Genomic DNA, 18,675 nt, shown 5'->3' on the forward strand with positions numbered 1-18,675 from the left:
ACTTCTTTCCCAATGCCAAACCCTAATTTGGCCACGCCAAAGACATGCCGCTGGCTGCCAACATCCCTCATGAATTCTTCCTGAGTTTTACTTTCGGGATGATTTCACCTCCCGAACGAGCAAAAAACCTAAATATTCCCTCGTGGGGAGATAGGAAATTCTTTTCCGTGCATAATGGAGGGACGTACCATCAAAATACGAGTCCGTACGAGAATTCTAAAGAGATTCTAGTAAAGGGCGCTAATTAGGGTTTCAGCATACCAAACCCTAATTTAGACAAAGCTGAACGTTGCCAGCGGCTCCCTTCCAAGACGCAAGCGCTTCCCTTCCAAGATGCAAGAGCTTCCCTTCCAAGCCGCACGCTGCCAGCGGCACCTTTCCAAGCCGCAAGCGCTTCCCTTCCAAGTCGCACACTGCCAGCGGCTCCACTTCACGCCAAATCCATGTCGGCCATGCAACCATGCCGCTGACTGCGAAACGGAAGGTAGCCACGATCAACGGCTACCCTTCCTCCTAAGATGCAGATCTCAGCCGTACAAACTTGCCACCATACGACTTGTGGAAATCTCTTGGCTACGGTGCCAAAGACCTAATTTGGCCACGCCAAAGCCATTCCGGCCATGCCTCCATGCCGCTGGCTGCCAAACGGAAGGTTGCAACAATCAACGGCTACCTTTCCTTCAGAGATGCAAATCTCAGCCGTACAAGTTCATCACCGAACTGGCAAGCCTCTCAATTTTAACTTGCTAAACAATAGCAACATGCTACACGTTTTCCACGAAAACAATCGAGACATCGAAACATGTCACAAACTGGGAGATGCTCATCAGGGTATTGGTCTGGAGGTTTACAGCGTGCGGCGTGCAATACGCCCGTTACAGGAAAGTGTCATAAGAGTGAGGCGGTTAGTAAATACAAGAAATAATGGTGAAACGTTTACTTCATTATGGAAACATCAATTCCAGGCGTTACTCGTTACCGCTTTCTTCTATTACTCAGTCGTTTCCACTTCTTACGAGGACAGGGTACGTTTCGTTGCGACTTGTATAAATAGGTCTCACCTATTTCCACCAAAGACAAGGTTTTGGTCAGGATCATACAACACTCAGAAATCACTTGTTAGATTTCCAATCTGCTAGCGTTTCACTTTCTGATACAAGTCGTCAAACAACTACTCTTCCAGAATCAACTATTCTGGTCTCAACACTCTCTTCGCTTCCCTTCCTAAGACCAACCCTTCTCCTTCACTTTGTGACCGAAGTAAGTCTGGAACGGCCATTTCTTGGTTTAGGCCGGATTTGTATAGATTGATCTCTCGAATCAAAGTACTGCAAGGGTTTAGACTCGTTTCTCACCCACACACACGAAATTACCAAAATCAGCAGAAACTGTTTTCACTCTCAAACAGTAGGTTATGTTCAAAAATCGGTTTGTCCATGAACTAATACATTTATATATTAAGGAATGCAATCTTTTGCAAACCGTGGCTATAATGTTCAGGAATTGATTCGAGTGAATCAAATTAATTCTGCTTCAATTGTGTCTTGTATACTTCTATGAGAATATAACAATTTAACAACTCTAGAACTAGGTTCATTTGAGTCATTTGAACTAGTTATGGTTAAGATGAATATGGTTGATATGAAAGTGTTCATATGGCTAACTTCTATAAACTATTGTTGAGCCAACAAGGTGTACACGTTTAGGTACGGTTACTCATATCTAAATGAAGTCACTTTTCATTTGTGTGTAACAAGCTAAGTTCGATCTAACGGTTGAAACATATTAGCTTGAGTCTAATGAGGTTTTCATCTAACGGTGAATATTGAATACTTCGTTACCAAGGTAACATTGATTGCAAACCCTGATTTGAAGACTATATAAGGGAGAACTGTAGCAACTCGGAAACCTAATCCCCACACCTCTTGCGTGATACTAGTTGCGACTTGAGTCGATTCTCCTTTATCCTTAGGTTTTTCCAAAACCCTGTAGGTTAACGACTTGAAGACTTCATTGGGATTGTGAAGCCATGCCCAACTATTTTCTCTATAGTTGCGCGTTCTGATCTTGTTGTTTTCTATCGTGATTGAGTACTATCTTCTCTAAGATCTTCTCGAGATTTAATATCCGATAGACAAGATAAAAAGTAGTCACAAACATCTTCGTCTCATCGTTTATGATTCCACAATATCTTGTTTCGCTACCATACGATTAAGATTATTGTGAGGCGATTGATATTTCTAGGATGTTCTTTGGGAATATAAGTTCGGCATATTAATTGGTTCATGTTCACCTTGATTTTTCAAAAGACGGAACAAAAATCGTATGTATATCTATTCAATAGACTTTTCTGTGTGATACAGATTGGTTTATCAAGTCTTCGACTTGGTCGTAGCAACTTTTAGTTGTGGGTGAGATCATCTAAGGGAATCAAGTGCGCAGAATCCGGCGTGGTTCTAGAGGCGTAAAGAACACGACTGTACCTTGATCGGTGTGAGATTTTTTAGGGCTCAACTACATTCCAGTCCGAAATTAACTTGGAGTAGGCTATTGTCTGTAGAGGCTTAATACAGTGTGGTGTTCAAATCTAGACTAGGTCCCGGGGTTTTTCTGCATTTGCGGTTTCCTCGTTAACAAAATTTCTGGTGTCTGTGTTATTTGTTTTCCGCATTATATTTGTTTATATAATTGAAATATCACAGGTTGTGCGTAACTTCAATCAATTGTGAATCCAGCCTTTGGTTGTTGAATAAATTGATTGACACTTGGATATTGGTTTTTGATATTGTCCAAGTTATTTCTTATACTCAATCGGGCTCGCAAATTCCTATTTGTTTGATTGCAGATTGAATTGAGAAATTGAGATATAACTCTTGGATGTACTTTTCTTAAGATTGAGTCTGACTGTGGAGTTAGTCCATACATATTGCTAAGAGAAATATTGGGTGTGGTTGTTAAAGCCCCCGCTTTTCATCTTTAATAAGATTAACAATAACATTCGAGTAAGACTCATCACTGTCAAGTTATCAAACACTTTCAGAAGATTTCTCTCGTCTACACAGAGAATCATCTTCACAGCAGGTCAACATATCACATCATGCACCAACAGATCAATCTCCATTGATCTCCACACAATCTCAGCTTTCCTCCCTACAGACCGACCCTTCTCCTCCTCTTGTTCCGAATTGAACCTGGAACGACCATTGTCGTGATTTACGCTAGGGTCCTACAGATTAGTCTCTCGAACTCAAAATACTCCCGTGCAGTACACTTGTTTAAAGGTTCAGGAGATTTTCTAATTCAAGCACCTGCTACCTCGAGCACTTTCCATCTCCACCACTTTTTACCAGAAACTTCCGCAGGTCATTTACCCGCAAAAAGAGAGATATAGAACTACTGTAAATATGTATACATAATAGTATGTATACCAGTTCACATACTGTCACAACTGTTATAGTTCCGGAGCCGCAGTTCATGTACCTAGTACACTTACCGGCTTATCTATAGTTTGACAACGACCTTTGGTACGCATACCGAAATCTGCGATCAAATACATCACGTTTTAGGAACTTCGAATTAGATCATAATCTAAAATTTAAAATACATTAGAGATTAAGGGTCACTAAATAATTGTAGTTCCCGCGGAAGATTTTGAGTCATATTGGATTTATGATACGAAGTAAATTCTGGGTCACGTCACATGATAAACATTGGATTACTTGGAAAGTCATCATGACAATTTTGGTTATATTTTACTTCTTTTCAAAATAGTAGGCAGGTTTCATGTACAATTTATACATTAAACCAACCAGCCTATTATTTTTAAACGGAGAAAGTAATTCTTTTGTTCACTGAGTGATGCTGTCGATTTTGAATCACAACGCATATTTTGGTTGAGAAGTGAAACAATGATTGATTTGGTCTCTAGGATTATTCTATTTCGTTTAGACACATAGTTAAATCGTCTTGAAAAGAAAAAGAAAAGAAGAGAGGATATAGTCCTGGTGTATGGTAATTTATTCACGGATTTCAGTAAAACGAGATATTGTAGTAAATGTATTACTATCTATGTTTTAAAATAATAGGCAGGTTTGTATGTAAATTTACACACGAACCTGCCTGTTTTTTAGAGATAGAGGGAGTATAAAATTTCACTATCCAGAATTCAACCTGCCTATTTTTTAGAGATAGAGAGTATAAAATTTCGCTATCCACAATTCAAACAATGGGTGCTACAATGGCAATTTAAATTCTCTAGTCTCTAACCTCATTTTCTTGAGAGGGAAATACAAAGCTAAACCAAGGGAATGAGTAAACAGGAATTATTACATTCTGCAATGAGAAATCAAACCGTATGTATAGATGATCACAAGATTCACAACCATGAATTCCATTAGTCGCCATCATCATCTCCCTAAAAGACTTTATTAGTTATGGTCATTTTTTTTACTTGATTCACCAAAATGCGAATTCAGGATTCAGTGTAACGGCTTCCTTGTATATCATATCTTTAATTTGCTCTTCCATTAAACCTTGTTGTTCAAACTCAAAAGAAAATGGCTTTAAACAAATCGGTTCTTCTTCTTCATCATGTAATCTTTCTAGATATGGATGAGCTAGAGCTTCTTCAACTGCACATACCAACAAAAATAACTTCTTTCAATAATTAAAATATGAATAGATGTAGTCGCAAAATTTCAATTCTTGTGTGTAGGAAAATACCTGTAATTCTCTTGGTGGGATCATATGCCAACATTTTCTCGATAAGATCAATGGCATCAGGATGAATATGTTTATAAATCCTCGCTAGTGATTGTCTAGGATGCTTAGGTAATTGTTTGATATATCTCTTTGTGTCTTCACTTCGGACAAACCCAAGATCAGCTTCAGTAGGTGTTCCAAGTAGCTACATAAATAACATGCCCAACAAATTAGCAACTATGCGAATCTGCATTTGCAAATTTAGAACGAGCTTTAGTATGCATACCTCATTAATTAGCCGCATTTGATGAACGGTATCTCTACCGGCGAACAACGGTCTTTTAATCATAAGCTCCATAAATATGCAACCGACAGACCAAACATCAATTGAAGCAGTATAATCTGATGCGTTTAATAGCAGTTCTGGTGCTCTGTACCATCTTGTAACAACATATTCAGTCATGAAATCGTTCTCGGAAGCCGGCCGAGCTAGACCGAAATCGCAAATCTTAAGATCACAATTTGCATTCACTAATAAATTACTTGGCTTCAAATCTCTGTGTATTACACTTGCTGAGTGTATGTATTTCAATCCTCTTAGAATCTGATACAAGAAGTACTGCATTTTCAACAAAATTAGAAACTATTAGTCAGTAATTAATTAACAAAACAACTTAATTAAGCCTTCAAAAAAAATTAACAAAAATGATAATTAATTACTTGGATATGTTCTTCAGATAAGTCTTGATTAGATCGTATAATTTGATGAAGATCAGTATCCATGAGTTCAGTAACCATATAAACATCTGAAAATTCTTTACGAATTGGTGGTGGAATCACATCTTTAACACCAATAACATTCTCATGATCTAAATGACGAAGTAGTTTGATTTCTCTAAGAGTTCTCTTTGCATCCATTGGATTATCAAACGCATCAGCTATCTTCTTGATTGCAACCATTTCATTTGTTTCTGAATTCATCGCAGAACTATAAGAAAGAAAAAAAAAAGAGTCAATCCTACAACTCACATCTCTAATTACAAAACAGAAACTAATTTCAGGGTTCAAGATTCAAAATTCTTACCAGACGATTCCATAAGCACCACGACCGATTGGCATAATAGGAGTGCTGTATTTACTTGTCACTTCAAATAAATTTCCAAAAATATTGTACTCAACGAATTTCCCACCGTGAGTTACTGTAACTGGGAAATCTTCTTCCATTAATGAATTTCCAGAAGCAGAATTTCCTTTCATTTTCTCAGAATCTAAGTTTATGATGATGATGAGTTTGAAAGAACAGAGGAGGAAGAAGGAATTTATATACACGTAACGAAGAATTGAATGAAAATACGAGGAAACTGTCAAACTAAAGAAGTAAACGGCGTTGAAAGATTATTGACCGTTGATATAAACAGCCGCCTTGATTGGAAGGTGATTGATGGATTTGTTTTTTCACAGTCAGTTGTTGAAATTTGAAAAGAGACGGGTCAAAGTCAATGAAAAGTACAGTCCCATTCAAAAACGTGTGACTCGTGGACTGAACGGGATTTGTTAAAGAGATCTGATGAATATTTGATCCGATTTGCAAAATATTTTTTTTTGTTGGTTTTTGAGTTGTAGTGGAACTCTATTTTATTTTTTGTTTCAAAGTCCGAGTATAATATGAATTACTATCAAATCAAAATAAAATCTGAAACCTAATAATACGAACCCTGAATTCTTATTAAAACCCTTGCTAAGTACGAACTCTTGTTTTTATTACAGTGATCTTCTTGTCTGCTTTCTCCTTGATTCTCTGATTGGCATTACGGTTTGTTTTGCCGTTATATCTTTTATTAATTTTTTTAAGCACATTTTTCTCTTGTTCTCACATTATTAATTCTTTTAATTGAAAGGTACTTAGATCATACAATTAGGTATAATCTTTTGTTGTTGTTTTTTTGTTACAATTAGATATGGGTGATGCAGAAAGAACTGTTGTCTCATCAGAAGCATCCCATGAAAACTACTGCGGACTTTATTATTGTTGGCAATGCTTCATTAAAAAAGACAGGTAATTAATTATTTTGTAAATTCTAATCGAAGCTTAAGAAAAACTTTGTTTGTTGGTTAAAGCTGATTATCTTTTTGAATTTTTATTTTTTCTAACATGAAAATAATGAATTTGATTAAAAAATAATGTATTGATAAAAAGTGATAACCCTAGAGAGATCTAAAATAAGTTTAACTAGAAAGTCAGGTCGCCTAGTACCAACGCAATAAGCACAAATACTTTCGAAACAAACGTCTTGAAACTGCATGGCTGCTAATGAATGTACCAAATTTCTGTACAAAATAATTTTTTGTACACCTCAACTAAGTTATTTATTATCTCTATTAGTAAAGTTGTTGAAACTGCATGGCTGTTAATGAAGGTTTAAATTGTTTATTAAATAATTTTGATACATTTTCCAATAGACTAGTATCCATATCCTACATATTCTACTTGAAGCTTAGAAAAATCTTCGTTTATTACTTAAAATCGATTATACCATTCTAGTTAAGTTAGAGATGAGTGCCATAATTTTTTTTCTTCTTCTACCAAGGAAAGCACAAATTTTTGAGTAGAAAACATGGGAGTCCTGGAAAGTGGCTATCCAGGAAAGAGTGAAAATAAGTTTAGCTATAAAAAAAATAATGTCATCTATTACAAAAACAGTAAGCACAAACACTTTCCAAACAATCAATTTGAAACTGTGTAGCTACTAATGAAGTAGCATTTTTTTTAGGAAGGATACCAAATTCCATAAGATAATTTTTGGTACACTAAACTACTAGAACACATACAGACCCACGGTCACTGTTTTGATTTTGCGGACCATTTTCTGGTGTTCTCTAACGGTATTAATTAGCATGAAAACATTATTCAAGATTTTTTTTTTTTTTTTTTTGTGAGCATGAAAACATTATCGAAGATGTTAGACTGGTACACTGTAAGTCAAAGTGGAGGGACAACTTTCTATGTTCTTTTATTGTGTGGGTAGTGGGCCATATAAGGATTGACGCCCGTTTAATTTGCATGCAAATACGTATATTAACTGTGGAAATATTTGAAGTTCTGTACGGAAGCAGTTAGATGTTGTAGGAAAACCTTGCAGCTTTACTAGGCTGGTTTTCCGATCAGGTGGTTACACTTTTCTTTTTTCCTTCTAGTTAACCATTTTATTGATTTTTGCTTCTTTTCAATAATGCAGTTGCAATGCTAAGGAGGGATCATCATCAGTAACACCAGAAGAATCGGTCGACGCGCAAGTTGAACGTTATTTGAATAACTTTCCGGTGGGATTGAAATTTCGACCAAGTGATGAGGAGGCTGTACTATTTTATCTTGTTAAGAGATCCAGGAACGAACCGTTACCTATTAGTCCAATAAAAGAAGTGAACATCTATGAGTTTACTCCTGAAGATCTTCTAGGTACGTGTTCATATATTGTTGCCGATATGTTAAAGCATTTTGTTTCGACATGTTGATGCGGTACTGATGGTGTTGCGTTTCACACAGATAGGTACAAGAATTATGGAATAGAAGGGATAGAAGGAAAAGAATTGTACGTTTTCACACCCAGAGAAAGAAAATATCCCAATGGATCTCGACCTGCACGCTATATTACTGGTCGTTATATAGGATTTTGGAAAATTGTTGGAAGAGCTGATCCAATTCCTAATGAGCGGACTCACATTGGGACCAAGCGTTCGCTGAGGTTTTTTAAAGGCACGAAAGACGATTTTTCGAAGACACCGTTTAGCATGACTGAATACATCTTAAAAAGCAAGATAAATAGTGAATCAGGTCACCAAAATGGCGGTAAGAAGCAGGATCCGGTAAGCATGCATTTTCAAATTCATTTATTTGCAGTTGTCTAAATTATTTGTATTTATTACTTGTACCATTTATCTCGCATGTGTCCAGTTTTAACATATATTTCCTGATTCAGGTGAATTTGGCGTTGTGTAAGATTTGGAAAAGACTGCCTTCTAAGAAAGATTTATCACCGGTAGCAGAATCGTCGACGGAGAATACTGATACTACTTTGCTCGAGAACGCTGAATATAATTCATCAGGCCCGGTCATGGAGGCACATCAAGGTTCCTCCGCGACCAATATGGTTATGCCTACTGGTAATGAAAATTCTTCACATACTAATGGATTCTTGCAAGACTACCACATTGAAGATGCGACCAACTCGTATGACAGTTTTCTGAATGATGAAGACATGTCGTTTGAACAACTAGATGATATCCTTGATTGTGTGCTCGGCGACACTAACACAGAGTTCAATACATTTGGGCAAGCCATGGGGCCGTATCAAGATTTTAACTTGATGGATACGGTTATGCGTAATGATGGAAGTTTCTCAAATATTAATAGATCCTCGCAAGACCAAATAGCAATGGAGGAGACATTTCTCGATCCTTTTAGGCTTTTCGGTGACAACTATTTGCCGGCGGGAGAAAAACAGAACGGAGAGTTACAGGTGGCATTGAACCAGGAGAACCAGTTTGAGTCATCATCAGTCGTTTTAAACGATTTGGATATCTGTGGTTCTTCTTGCTATAATCATTCTTCCTATCATTTTGATGAGCAGAAATAGAGGATCGCAGCAAATCAATAACGGAACCAAAGCTAGGGGCTAATTTTTTTCCCCAAGTGTTTACACTAATTTTCTTAGCTTCAGAACAAAAGAGTCAAAGACGCATCATGCTAAAACTAAGTTAATTGAAATTTATTTTAATTCCATATATATTTTGTACGTACTAATGTCATCATCCAAACCAAAATCATACTTATATTAATGCCTAATGAATTTTTCACTAGCTAGCCATGGTTTAGTTAGAGTAAGTTTTTGTGTAGATGCTCAGAAAATCAGTGTACGAATTTGAGGCCTTAGTACCGTTGATATAAACAGCCTCCTTGATCGGACGGGACTGGTTTTCTCCACAGTCAGTTGTTGAAAATAGACGGGTCAAAGTCAATGAACAGTACAGTGGCATTCAAAAAACGTGTGGCTCGTGGACTGAACCGGATTTGTTTAAAAGATTTGATGAATATTTTATCGGATTTGCGAAATATTTTTTTGTTGGCTTTTGAGTGTCAGTAGAACTCTATTTTATTTATTTATTTTTGTTTCACATTCCTAGTACAATATCAACTACTATCAAATCAAAATAAAATCTGAAAACCCTAATAATATGAACCGTCTTATGTATTAATAAGGTAAGCAATTAAGGGTGTTAGTGGGGTTATATACAAACATGATGAGATAACTAGCATACTGTAAAATAGATGAAAGAAAAGTCGTAGCCTTTCATTAGTTCTCTGTTTTCATTTCTCAAGTTCTGTTCTATTTCATTTCTAGTTCTCTGAAGTACAAGTCTTAAATGACAATTTATACTAGTTACACAACGGGATAAGCATAATCCCCCAAACTTCTATTTGTTCAAACAAGTAACACGTATTGTAGTACTTGTCATGCTGCAAACGTTGAGTTCATGCACGCTGCCATATGAGAAATAGTGGGTCCCATGTGATGGTGGGCATCCACAAAATATTACCGATTTACAACACTCCCTCTTGGATGCCACCATTCTAAAACGTTGCCTCGTCAAAACTTTGCCTGAACTTGGAGTGAGATTGATCGCCGCCATGAAATGCTTTCTCTGTCAAAGTTGCGTCAGGAAAACCTTTTAGTACAAAACCTAATCTTAGAATGAGGGTGGTCGTCGCCACAGAATATTTTCTTTGACAAAGCTGCGTTAGGAAAACCACTTGGGACAAAACCTAAGCGCCGGGAAATATTTCCTCCGTCAAAATTGCGTTAGGAAAACCACTTGGGACAAAACCTACACGCTTGCGTTAGGAAAACCACTTGGGACAAAACCTGAACGCCTGCACCAGGAAAACCACTTGGAACAAAACCTGAGTGCCCAAAGTTCATAATAATGCTGACGTAAATGTTAATGTTGCCTCATTAAAAACCTCGTCTGGAAAACCACGTGGGACAAAACCAGACCAACGGAAAAGAGTACAACGGACGTCGTCCGATAATGGTGATGAACACGCATATGATGCCTCGTTAAAACCTTGACAAGGAAAACCCAACGGGACAAAACCTTGGCGAAGGAAAAAGAGTACATCGCGTTTTAGTCCATCCAAAGATCTACGAGTTTACCCCCCCTGAAGCATGACTTCTTAAAACGGCCGGTGGTGCAAACATTTTATAGCCTTCAGAAAACCGCTTTACCATTTGCAGTTTATGGAGGATTGACTGCTGGTCTTGTGTCGGGTGCACAACCGCCATTGTACACCTTGCATTTAAATCCTCAGTCCATTGCACACCAATTTATTTTCCGCTTTAACTTCAGGCATAACAATGAAAGACCTTTTGTAAACTCATAAATACCGTAGAATCAATTTCAGCCTCTAAAAACGTAACCTGCAAAACAAAAGTTAGAAAACACAAGATAATGCATGCATTATATCCATGTATGGTACTTCTGGACCATAAATTTAACGTACGTATCAGATAGATCGATCACTTCCCAGTAATGGTGCTAATTTAGAAGCACGATAAGTATTACGAGTATTAAAACTAGATACACTGGTATATACAGACAAGTTTTATATGCTAGCACGTCCTCGAACATCAGGTCGAGCAAATATTTTGATTTCAGCGAGATCTCAAAAATCTAGTTCAAGCGTGGATTTTAGCGCTATTAAAGGTTCTTTAAGAAGCCAAAATGATATCATCATTTCATCCGGATTTTAACCTTATACCAAGAACATAAAAATACACAAAGGATTGTTCATAAATTTCTCCTCTTCAAAATGGTGACTATGACTAAAATTTCAAGCCTGACATAATTCACAAGGTCAGGAGGCTGCCAGAGTTAAAACTAGAATCCTTCAGGGATTCAAATACAATCACCAATCATAAGTCATAGCTAGATGCAATTAGAGTCTTTTTCCAGAGACTACCACGCTAAAGTGCATCAATATTAGGAGAATACCTTAGAACCAATCCTGGGATTCAGCAGGAAACCCTTAAATCGCACTTAAAACGATAATACTATTCTCTCTGCGCTTAATCTCAAACACCAACCTGTAATTTTCAGGCCTCACAATTTTACGGTGTGAGTCGGATCCGAACTTTTGCGCTTTTTCGAGAGATTCCATCTTCTACCTTAGTTTGAGGTAACATGTCATATGCCTACCAATCACAATGTCGATGTTCCTCCGCAGAGGGGTACACAACCATTATTGTAAACAGTAATCGACAATCATATATGATTTAACACATTCTCTGGTGCATGCACATTCAAGAAAATTTTACAAACTAGTACCAGCGCCACTTCAGGGGCTTTATCATATCCTCATCTTCAATAAGGAGTTTCAAACTTAGAGAATGTGGATCATATTTGATAGTCTCCACGAGCACTATCTGTGTCTCTCTTCAAGAGCACTACATATTAGAAAAGTGATTGGAACTTCTTTTAAGAGGCATATATGAGGCAATTATTCAGGCCTCAAGCGTGTTTTAACACACGACTTTGTCACTGCGAGATGCATGATTTAACCTGCTGAGACAACTTCATGTGTCTGCATCCTCAAGCAAGTGACGAGCAATATTTTCCCCAGAGCTACTGCAGTTATTTGTTTTAAATCATGAGTAATCTCCAACACCTCAATTACATCCAATATCTTGGTGTGAGAAAACAAAGAAGATGTCTCACGCCAGTTCTAGCGGCAGCCGAACTTTGTTTGATCATGATAATTACTTAATCAGATAACCTGTTGAATTTTCGACATTGCTTACTACAACCTTTAGGTGGTGTCTGTCATCTTTATGACTTCAAGGGAAAAGTCCTTAAATTTGTCGACATAATTCGTGCCATCTTCAGGTGGCAGTCTTTCTCCCCCTGGTTTAGGCGGGAAAAACCCTTTTAGGTTATCATAATTTGCACCGTCCTTTTACGGTGACGCTTCTCCCCCTGAATAAAGTGGGAGAACCTTAAAGGTTATCAACCCTAATCTTGCCAAACTTCTGGTGGCGGGTTGTCATGCCAACTTCTGGTGGCATTTTAGTTTTCCTGATCATGGCGGAAACATTACCATCTCTGGAAACTTCTGGTTCCATAATTGCCTGATTTTCAAAGGCAATTCTGCTCATAATAGTTTTTGGGTTTTAATTTAACTACACAATAGGTATCCCAAAAACAGCTGCAGGCTCGACAAGAGATGAGATATTTCACGCCGTTCCTTATAACGGTTTACTTCCTCCCCCTAACGGTGGGAATACAGTCTCATCTTCAATAAGACATTACCAACACATGGTTTTAAATGTCTTATGAATCAAAACCAACATATATAGCTAGGTGACGTTATGGAACAAATACGTAAGTTGTAAGGTTGCTTCCCAAGATATAATTGATGGTAAATAGTTGGTCGAGCAATAAACTAAAGATGCTTAAACAAAGGACTCAACTAGACCATGTCGAGTGCGCACATGTGCTAACTGTATGCTCAATATAACACCAACTGGAGGCAAAGCATCAAAGACTATCAATTTACCACCACGATAAATAGACTTAAGTGGAAAGTCCAAAAATTGATACGCAACCACAACATTTGCACAAACAGTTCGGCAAAATCTAACATTACGTGTTAATATAACAAGAGACCATCTAGTAGATGTGTCTATCAATACATTAAAGTATTGAAATCATTTTCCATATTGCAGGGCGAATAAATCCTGCAATTTTTACCTTGAATCCTTTCTAGGAGTTAATGTTGGTGATTCAGCAACGAGTTACCATAATGATAATATTAATGCAATTTAACAACTAATTGTCTCAGGGACCAATAACACAATTTACATCCTTATTTAATAGAAGCTTCAGGTTCAGTAAAGGATGTCCATGTGCATTTTGAATCGTCTACTCATCTTGGTAGAACTTTGGTGTCCATACTGATCATGCCTGAGCATGAATAATTCAAGGGTCATTAAACTTCTGGCTAATGACAACGTGGAATTCGACTGTTTGAATTCTCCTATGGCACACCCCATAATAGAGAGCCTCGTGCTTCTGGCACAAAAACAAATGAAGTAAAAAAAAATACTCCATAAAAATGCTCGTTGTCGTTTCAAGGTGGTAACGCCAAATATTCTCAAAAACTCAACAGATTCTTCAGGGATCCGGAATATTATAAGGCGTTAATAAAGATGACTGTTATACCACCAAAATGATACACACTCTTCCGGAGCCGTCTATCATATTATTCGAACCCGAAATGGCATTTCACATTTCCCAAAACCTCTACAAGGTTACAGAAATGGTTCGAAAAATTTGTGTTTGTTGTTCCCTTGTTTTGAGACAAATATCTCCATCATCCATATCTTTATTGGATAGATTACTTCTGGAATCCATATCCTTTGGCAAAGATACACGAGAGAAAAATAGTAAAGTCATCAACAAAAAAACATTTGGTAACTATGGGCTACTTCGGGAACCCAAGAATTCGTGGTTAATTCCTGGAATCCAACTATTTCGGTAGACCACTCCTGGAGTCTACTTTATGGATTACTTATGGAACCCATAAATTTTGGATTATTATAGGAAGGCACAAAATATATGTTGGACTGCTTATGGAGCCGACAACATCTCATGAATTGCTTCTGGAATCCATTACTGACAAAAATAAGCAAAGAAAATAAACAAAACTTAAAACAAAGGATAAACATCCAAACAAATATGGCACTAATACAATATCAACAAATCTCCAATTTTATCACCTTCATAGCCAACGAAATATTAATTTACAAGTGTACAAATGGATACACTCTTTTATGGAAAAGTTTCCTACTTGGTCACTTCAGGGACCGCAAATAGGAACGACTAGCACTTTTATAGCGGGTCACTTCTGGGACCGAACGGCTAGCGGACCGTGCCTTTTGCATCGATACTATGCTAGACGAAATTCTATATTCTGGTGGAATTTTTTCAAAATCTCTGGAGATTATTTAGAGCAAGAGAAATTAAATTTATGTTATCCTCTAGAGATACAACAATTTCTCGCTTCGCCGGTATTAAAACCGCAAATACCATAACAAAAATAATATAGCGAAAAATTATTAAAGTTTACAGAGTCACGGTTCTCACCTTCCGCACTTACCCAAAAACATTCGTACAAGTTTGCAATACTTGTAGAACAACTTGCCTCCATTAATAGCGTTACTATCCCAAAAACATTCGTACAAGTTTGCAATACTTGTAGCACAACTTGCCTCCATTAATAGTGTTACTACCTTTATGGGTATCATCCCCAGCAGCTTGGCATAAACATCGTCGAACACTGGTTTATCAATTGGCGGCATCGAGCTATTCGTGCCGATAACGTCTTATGTATTAATAAGGTAAGCAATTAAGGGCGTTAGTGGGGTTATATATAAACATGATGAGACAACTAGCACACTGTAAAATAGATGAAAGAAAATTCGTAGCCTTTCATTAGTTCTCTGTTTTCATTTCTCAAGTTCTGTTCTCTTTCAATTCTAGTTCTATGAAGTACAAGCCTTAAATGGCTATTTATACTAGTTACACAACGGGATAAGCATAATCCCCCAAACTTCTGTTTGTTCAAACAAGTAACACGTATTGTAGTACTTGTCATGCTGCAAACGTTGAGTTCATGCACGCTGCCATATGAGAAATGGTGGGTCCCATGTGATGGTGGACATCCATAAAATATTACCGATTTACAACAAACCGTGAATTATTATCAAAATCACTGCTAGGTATAAACTCTTGTTTTTATTACAGTGATCTTCTTGTCTGCTTTCTCCTTAATTCACTGATTAGCATTAAGGTTTGTTTTGCCATTAATTATTTTTTCAAGCACACTTTCTTTACTTCTCACATTAATTCTTTTAATTATTAAAATTTACTTGATCATACTATTAGTATTATCTTCTGTTAATTATTTTATGTTTTGTTAAAATACATGAAAAAAGGTATGGGAGATGCAGAAAGAGTCGTTATCTCGTCAGAAGCACCTCAAAAAAATTAATCCCGCCTATATTATAGTTGGGGTCCTTGGGGATGCTTTCTTAGAAAAGACAGGTAACAAATTATCTTGCATATTCTATTCGAAGCTTAAGAAAATCTTTGTTTGTTTGTTAAAGGTAATTATGTCCTGTTCTAGTTGAGTTAGAAGTAGGTGTCATCTTTTTGAATTTTTATGTTTCTGACATGAAAAAGGTCAATTTGACTAAACAATACTGTATTTATGAAAAATGGCTAAAATAAGTTTAACTAAATTCTTTTATTTAAAAGAAAATTTGAGACCAAAAGGTATATTAAAGTTTAAACCTAAAGAGGTTTACTACCTACATCCCAAATAGCTAGGAAAAGAAAGAAGAAAAATTACCCACCTCAATATCATTGTGTTTCAGTCTCAAATCGTGGATATCATCATCCAACTATTTTAACATTGTATCACAATATCTGCAAGTTTAACTAAATGGTTGATGAGAGTATACCAAATTTCATACTAGTACGCTCCTCGTAAACTAGTATTCCTAGTAGCAATGTTGTTCTAGTACGGTAATTGTTTTGATTTGTTTTATTTAGACTATTTTCTGGTGTACTCTGACGGTATTGCATGATAACATTATCCATGATGTTAAACTGGTACACTGGAAGTCAAAATAGAGAGACAACTTTCTACGTTAACTAACTGTGGGTGGTGGGCCTTGCTTATTGTCTAACAATGCCCATTTAATTGGGAAGTGATACACTTACCGACCTTATGTTCCGCAGAAAATCCCGATTGGGTAATCAACGGACGGGAGCAAAGGTTCTCAACATTTGGATGTGTAAAGGGTTTATGTGGGTCCAGTTGTTATTACATGCGGGATAACTATCGAGAGCTTTATTCGGTCATTCTATCGTTCCCATTTAATTTGCATGCAAATACGTGTTACTGTTAACTAACTGTAGAAATATTTGAAGTTTTTTACCGAAAGCACGCAGTTACATCATGGTGTATGAGAATTATTTGCAGCTTTACTCTACAGCTTTTCTTCTAGTTAACCATTTTATTGATCTTTTCTTCTTCTCATTAATGTAGTTGCAATGCTGAGGAGGGATCATCACCATTAACTCCAGAACAATTACTCGACGCACAAGTTGAACGTTATTTGAAAAACTTTCCGGAGGGATTGAAATTTCAACCAAGTGATGAGGAGGCAGTACTATATTATCTTGTTAAGAGATCTAGGAATGAGCAATTACCTAATACTCCAATAAAAGAAGTAAACATCTATGGGTTCACTCCGGAGGATCTTCTAGGTACATGTTTATATATTGTTGTCGATATGTTAAAGCATTTTGTTTCTGACATGTTGATGCAGTATTAATGGTGTTGTATATGTCTTTGATGTTCTTCACACAGATAGGTACAAGAATTATGGGATAGAAAGAAAAGAATTGTACGTTTTCACACCTAGAGAAAGAAAATATCCCAATGGACGTCGACCTGGACGCTGTATTACTGGTCGGTATGTAGGATTTTGGAGAATTGCTGGACCAGCTAAGGAAATTCGTGATACAGATCGTACTCCAATTGGTGTCAGGCGTTCGCTGAATTTTTATAAAGGGACGAAAGACGAACACTCAGATACACCATTCACCATGCATGAATACATCTTAGAATATAAGATAGATAGTAAATCAGGTCAGCAAGATGGCAGAAAGAAGCAGGAGCCGGTAAGCATGCATTTTCAAATTCATTTACTTGCAGTTGTCGAAATTATTTGTATTTCTTTTATTGCTTGTACCATACTATATGTTTCACATGTGTCTATATAATTTGCACTAACATTTAGCCCCTGATTCAGGTGAATTTGGCGTTGTGTAAGATCTGGAATAAACAACCTGAGAATATCTTATCACCGGTAGCAAAATCATCGTCGGAGATTACTGATACTAACTTGCTCGAGAACGCAAATACAGAATATAATTCATCAGAGCCGGTTATGGGGGCACGTCAAGGTTCCTCCTCGATCAATATGGTTATGCCTACTGATAATGAAAATTCATCACATCCTAACGGATTCTTGCAACGCTACCACATTGAAGATGCGACCAACTCGTATGGAGGTTTTTCGGATGCTCAATACATAAACAACACATGTTTGAACAATGGTACCTTGATGATTTGCTCGATGACACTAATACTGAGTTCAATTCATTTGGGCCAGAGATGGGGGTATATCAAGATTCTTCTACCTTGATGAATATGTTAATGCCTAATGATGGAAACTTCTCAAATATTAACAGATCCTTGCAAGACCATATGGCGATGGAGGAGACATTTGTCGATCCTTTTAGGACGTTCGGTGACAACTATTTGACGGGAGGAAAACAGAACGGAGAGTTACAGGTGGCATTGAACCAGGAGAACAAATTTGAGTCGTCAGTCCTTCGAAACGATTTTTATTTCAGTGGTTCTTCTTCAGCCAATCAATAACCAAAACAACCGGACAAAGATAGGTGAGGCGACGGCCTACGAAATCCAAAATCTATGGGCTAAATCTTTTACGTAAGTGTTTACACTAATTTTTTTTTTTGGCTTCACAACAAAGACGTATTATATTAAAAGTAAGTTGAAATTTATTTTAATAATTCCATATATATTTTGTACTAATGTCATCATCGAAACCAAAATCATATTACATTAACACCTACTGAATTATTCACCTAGGATATCTACATTCACCTAAATTAATGCATGGATGCACCATTCTCCCGGATGTAATGCATTATATTATACATGAACTTACAAAAGTTTCGATGACTTAGCTTAGTTACAGTAAGTTTTTGTGTACAGTTTCAGAAAATCAGTCTAAACACTTTTGGTATTTGAGGCAGGTT

General features: G+C 36.9%; 3 protein-coding genes across 3 annotated transcripts; 2 read left to right on the forward strand and 1 right to left on the reverse strand.

Annotated features, from left to right (window-relative positions):
- Positions 1-4,143: 4,143 nt before the first annotated feature.
- Positions 4,144-6,007, reverse strand: LOC113322796 (mitogen-activated protein kinase 3-like). Its single transcript, XM_026570946.1, has 5 exons — positions 5,786-6,007; positions 5,422-5,689; positions 4,988-5,320; positions 4,723-4,906; positions 4,144-4,631 (listed from the first exon to the last, which is right to left on the reverse strand). Exons 1-5 carry the CDS (start codon positions 5,956-5,958, stop codon positions 4,456-4,458), a joined length of 1,134 nt encoding a protein of 377 aa, XP_026426731.1. The 5' UTR covers positions 5,959-6,007; the 3' UTR covers positions 4,144-4,455.
- A 652-nt stretch (positions 6,008-6,659) lies between these two features.
- On the forward strand, positions 6,660-9,335 carry LOC113324675 (NAC transcription factor 29-like). The gene is made up of 4 exons (XM_026572973.1): positions 6,660-6,757; positions 7,938-8,158; positions 8,246-8,565; positions 8,679-9,335. The coding sequence occupies exons 1-4, from the start codon at positions 6,660-6,662 to the stop codon at positions 9,333-9,335; spliced, it is 1,296 nt and encodes a 431-aa protein (XP_026428758.1).
- A 7,445-nt stretch (positions 9,336-16,780) lies between these two features.
- On the forward strand, positions 16,781-18,271 carry LOC113324676 (protein ATAF2-like). The gene is made up of 5 exons (XM_026572974.1): positions 16,781-16,785; positions 16,871-17,091; positions 17,195-17,508; positions 17,640-17,901; positions 18,003-18,271. Exons 1-5 carry the CDS (start codon positions 16,781-16,783, stop codon positions 18,269-18,271), a joined length of 1,071 nt encoding a protein of 356 aa, XP_026428759.1.
- Positions 18,272-18,675: the final 404 nt, after the last annotated feature.

The sequence above is a fragment of the Papaver somniferum genome, chromosome 11 (genome assembly GCF_003573695.1).
Source record: "Papaver somniferum cultivar HN1 chromosome 11, ASM357369v1, whole genome shotgun sequence".
Classification (NCBI taxonomy): domain Eukaryota; kingdom Viridiplantae; phylum Streptophyta; class Magnoliopsida; order Ranunculales; family Papaveraceae; genus Papaver; species Papaver somniferum.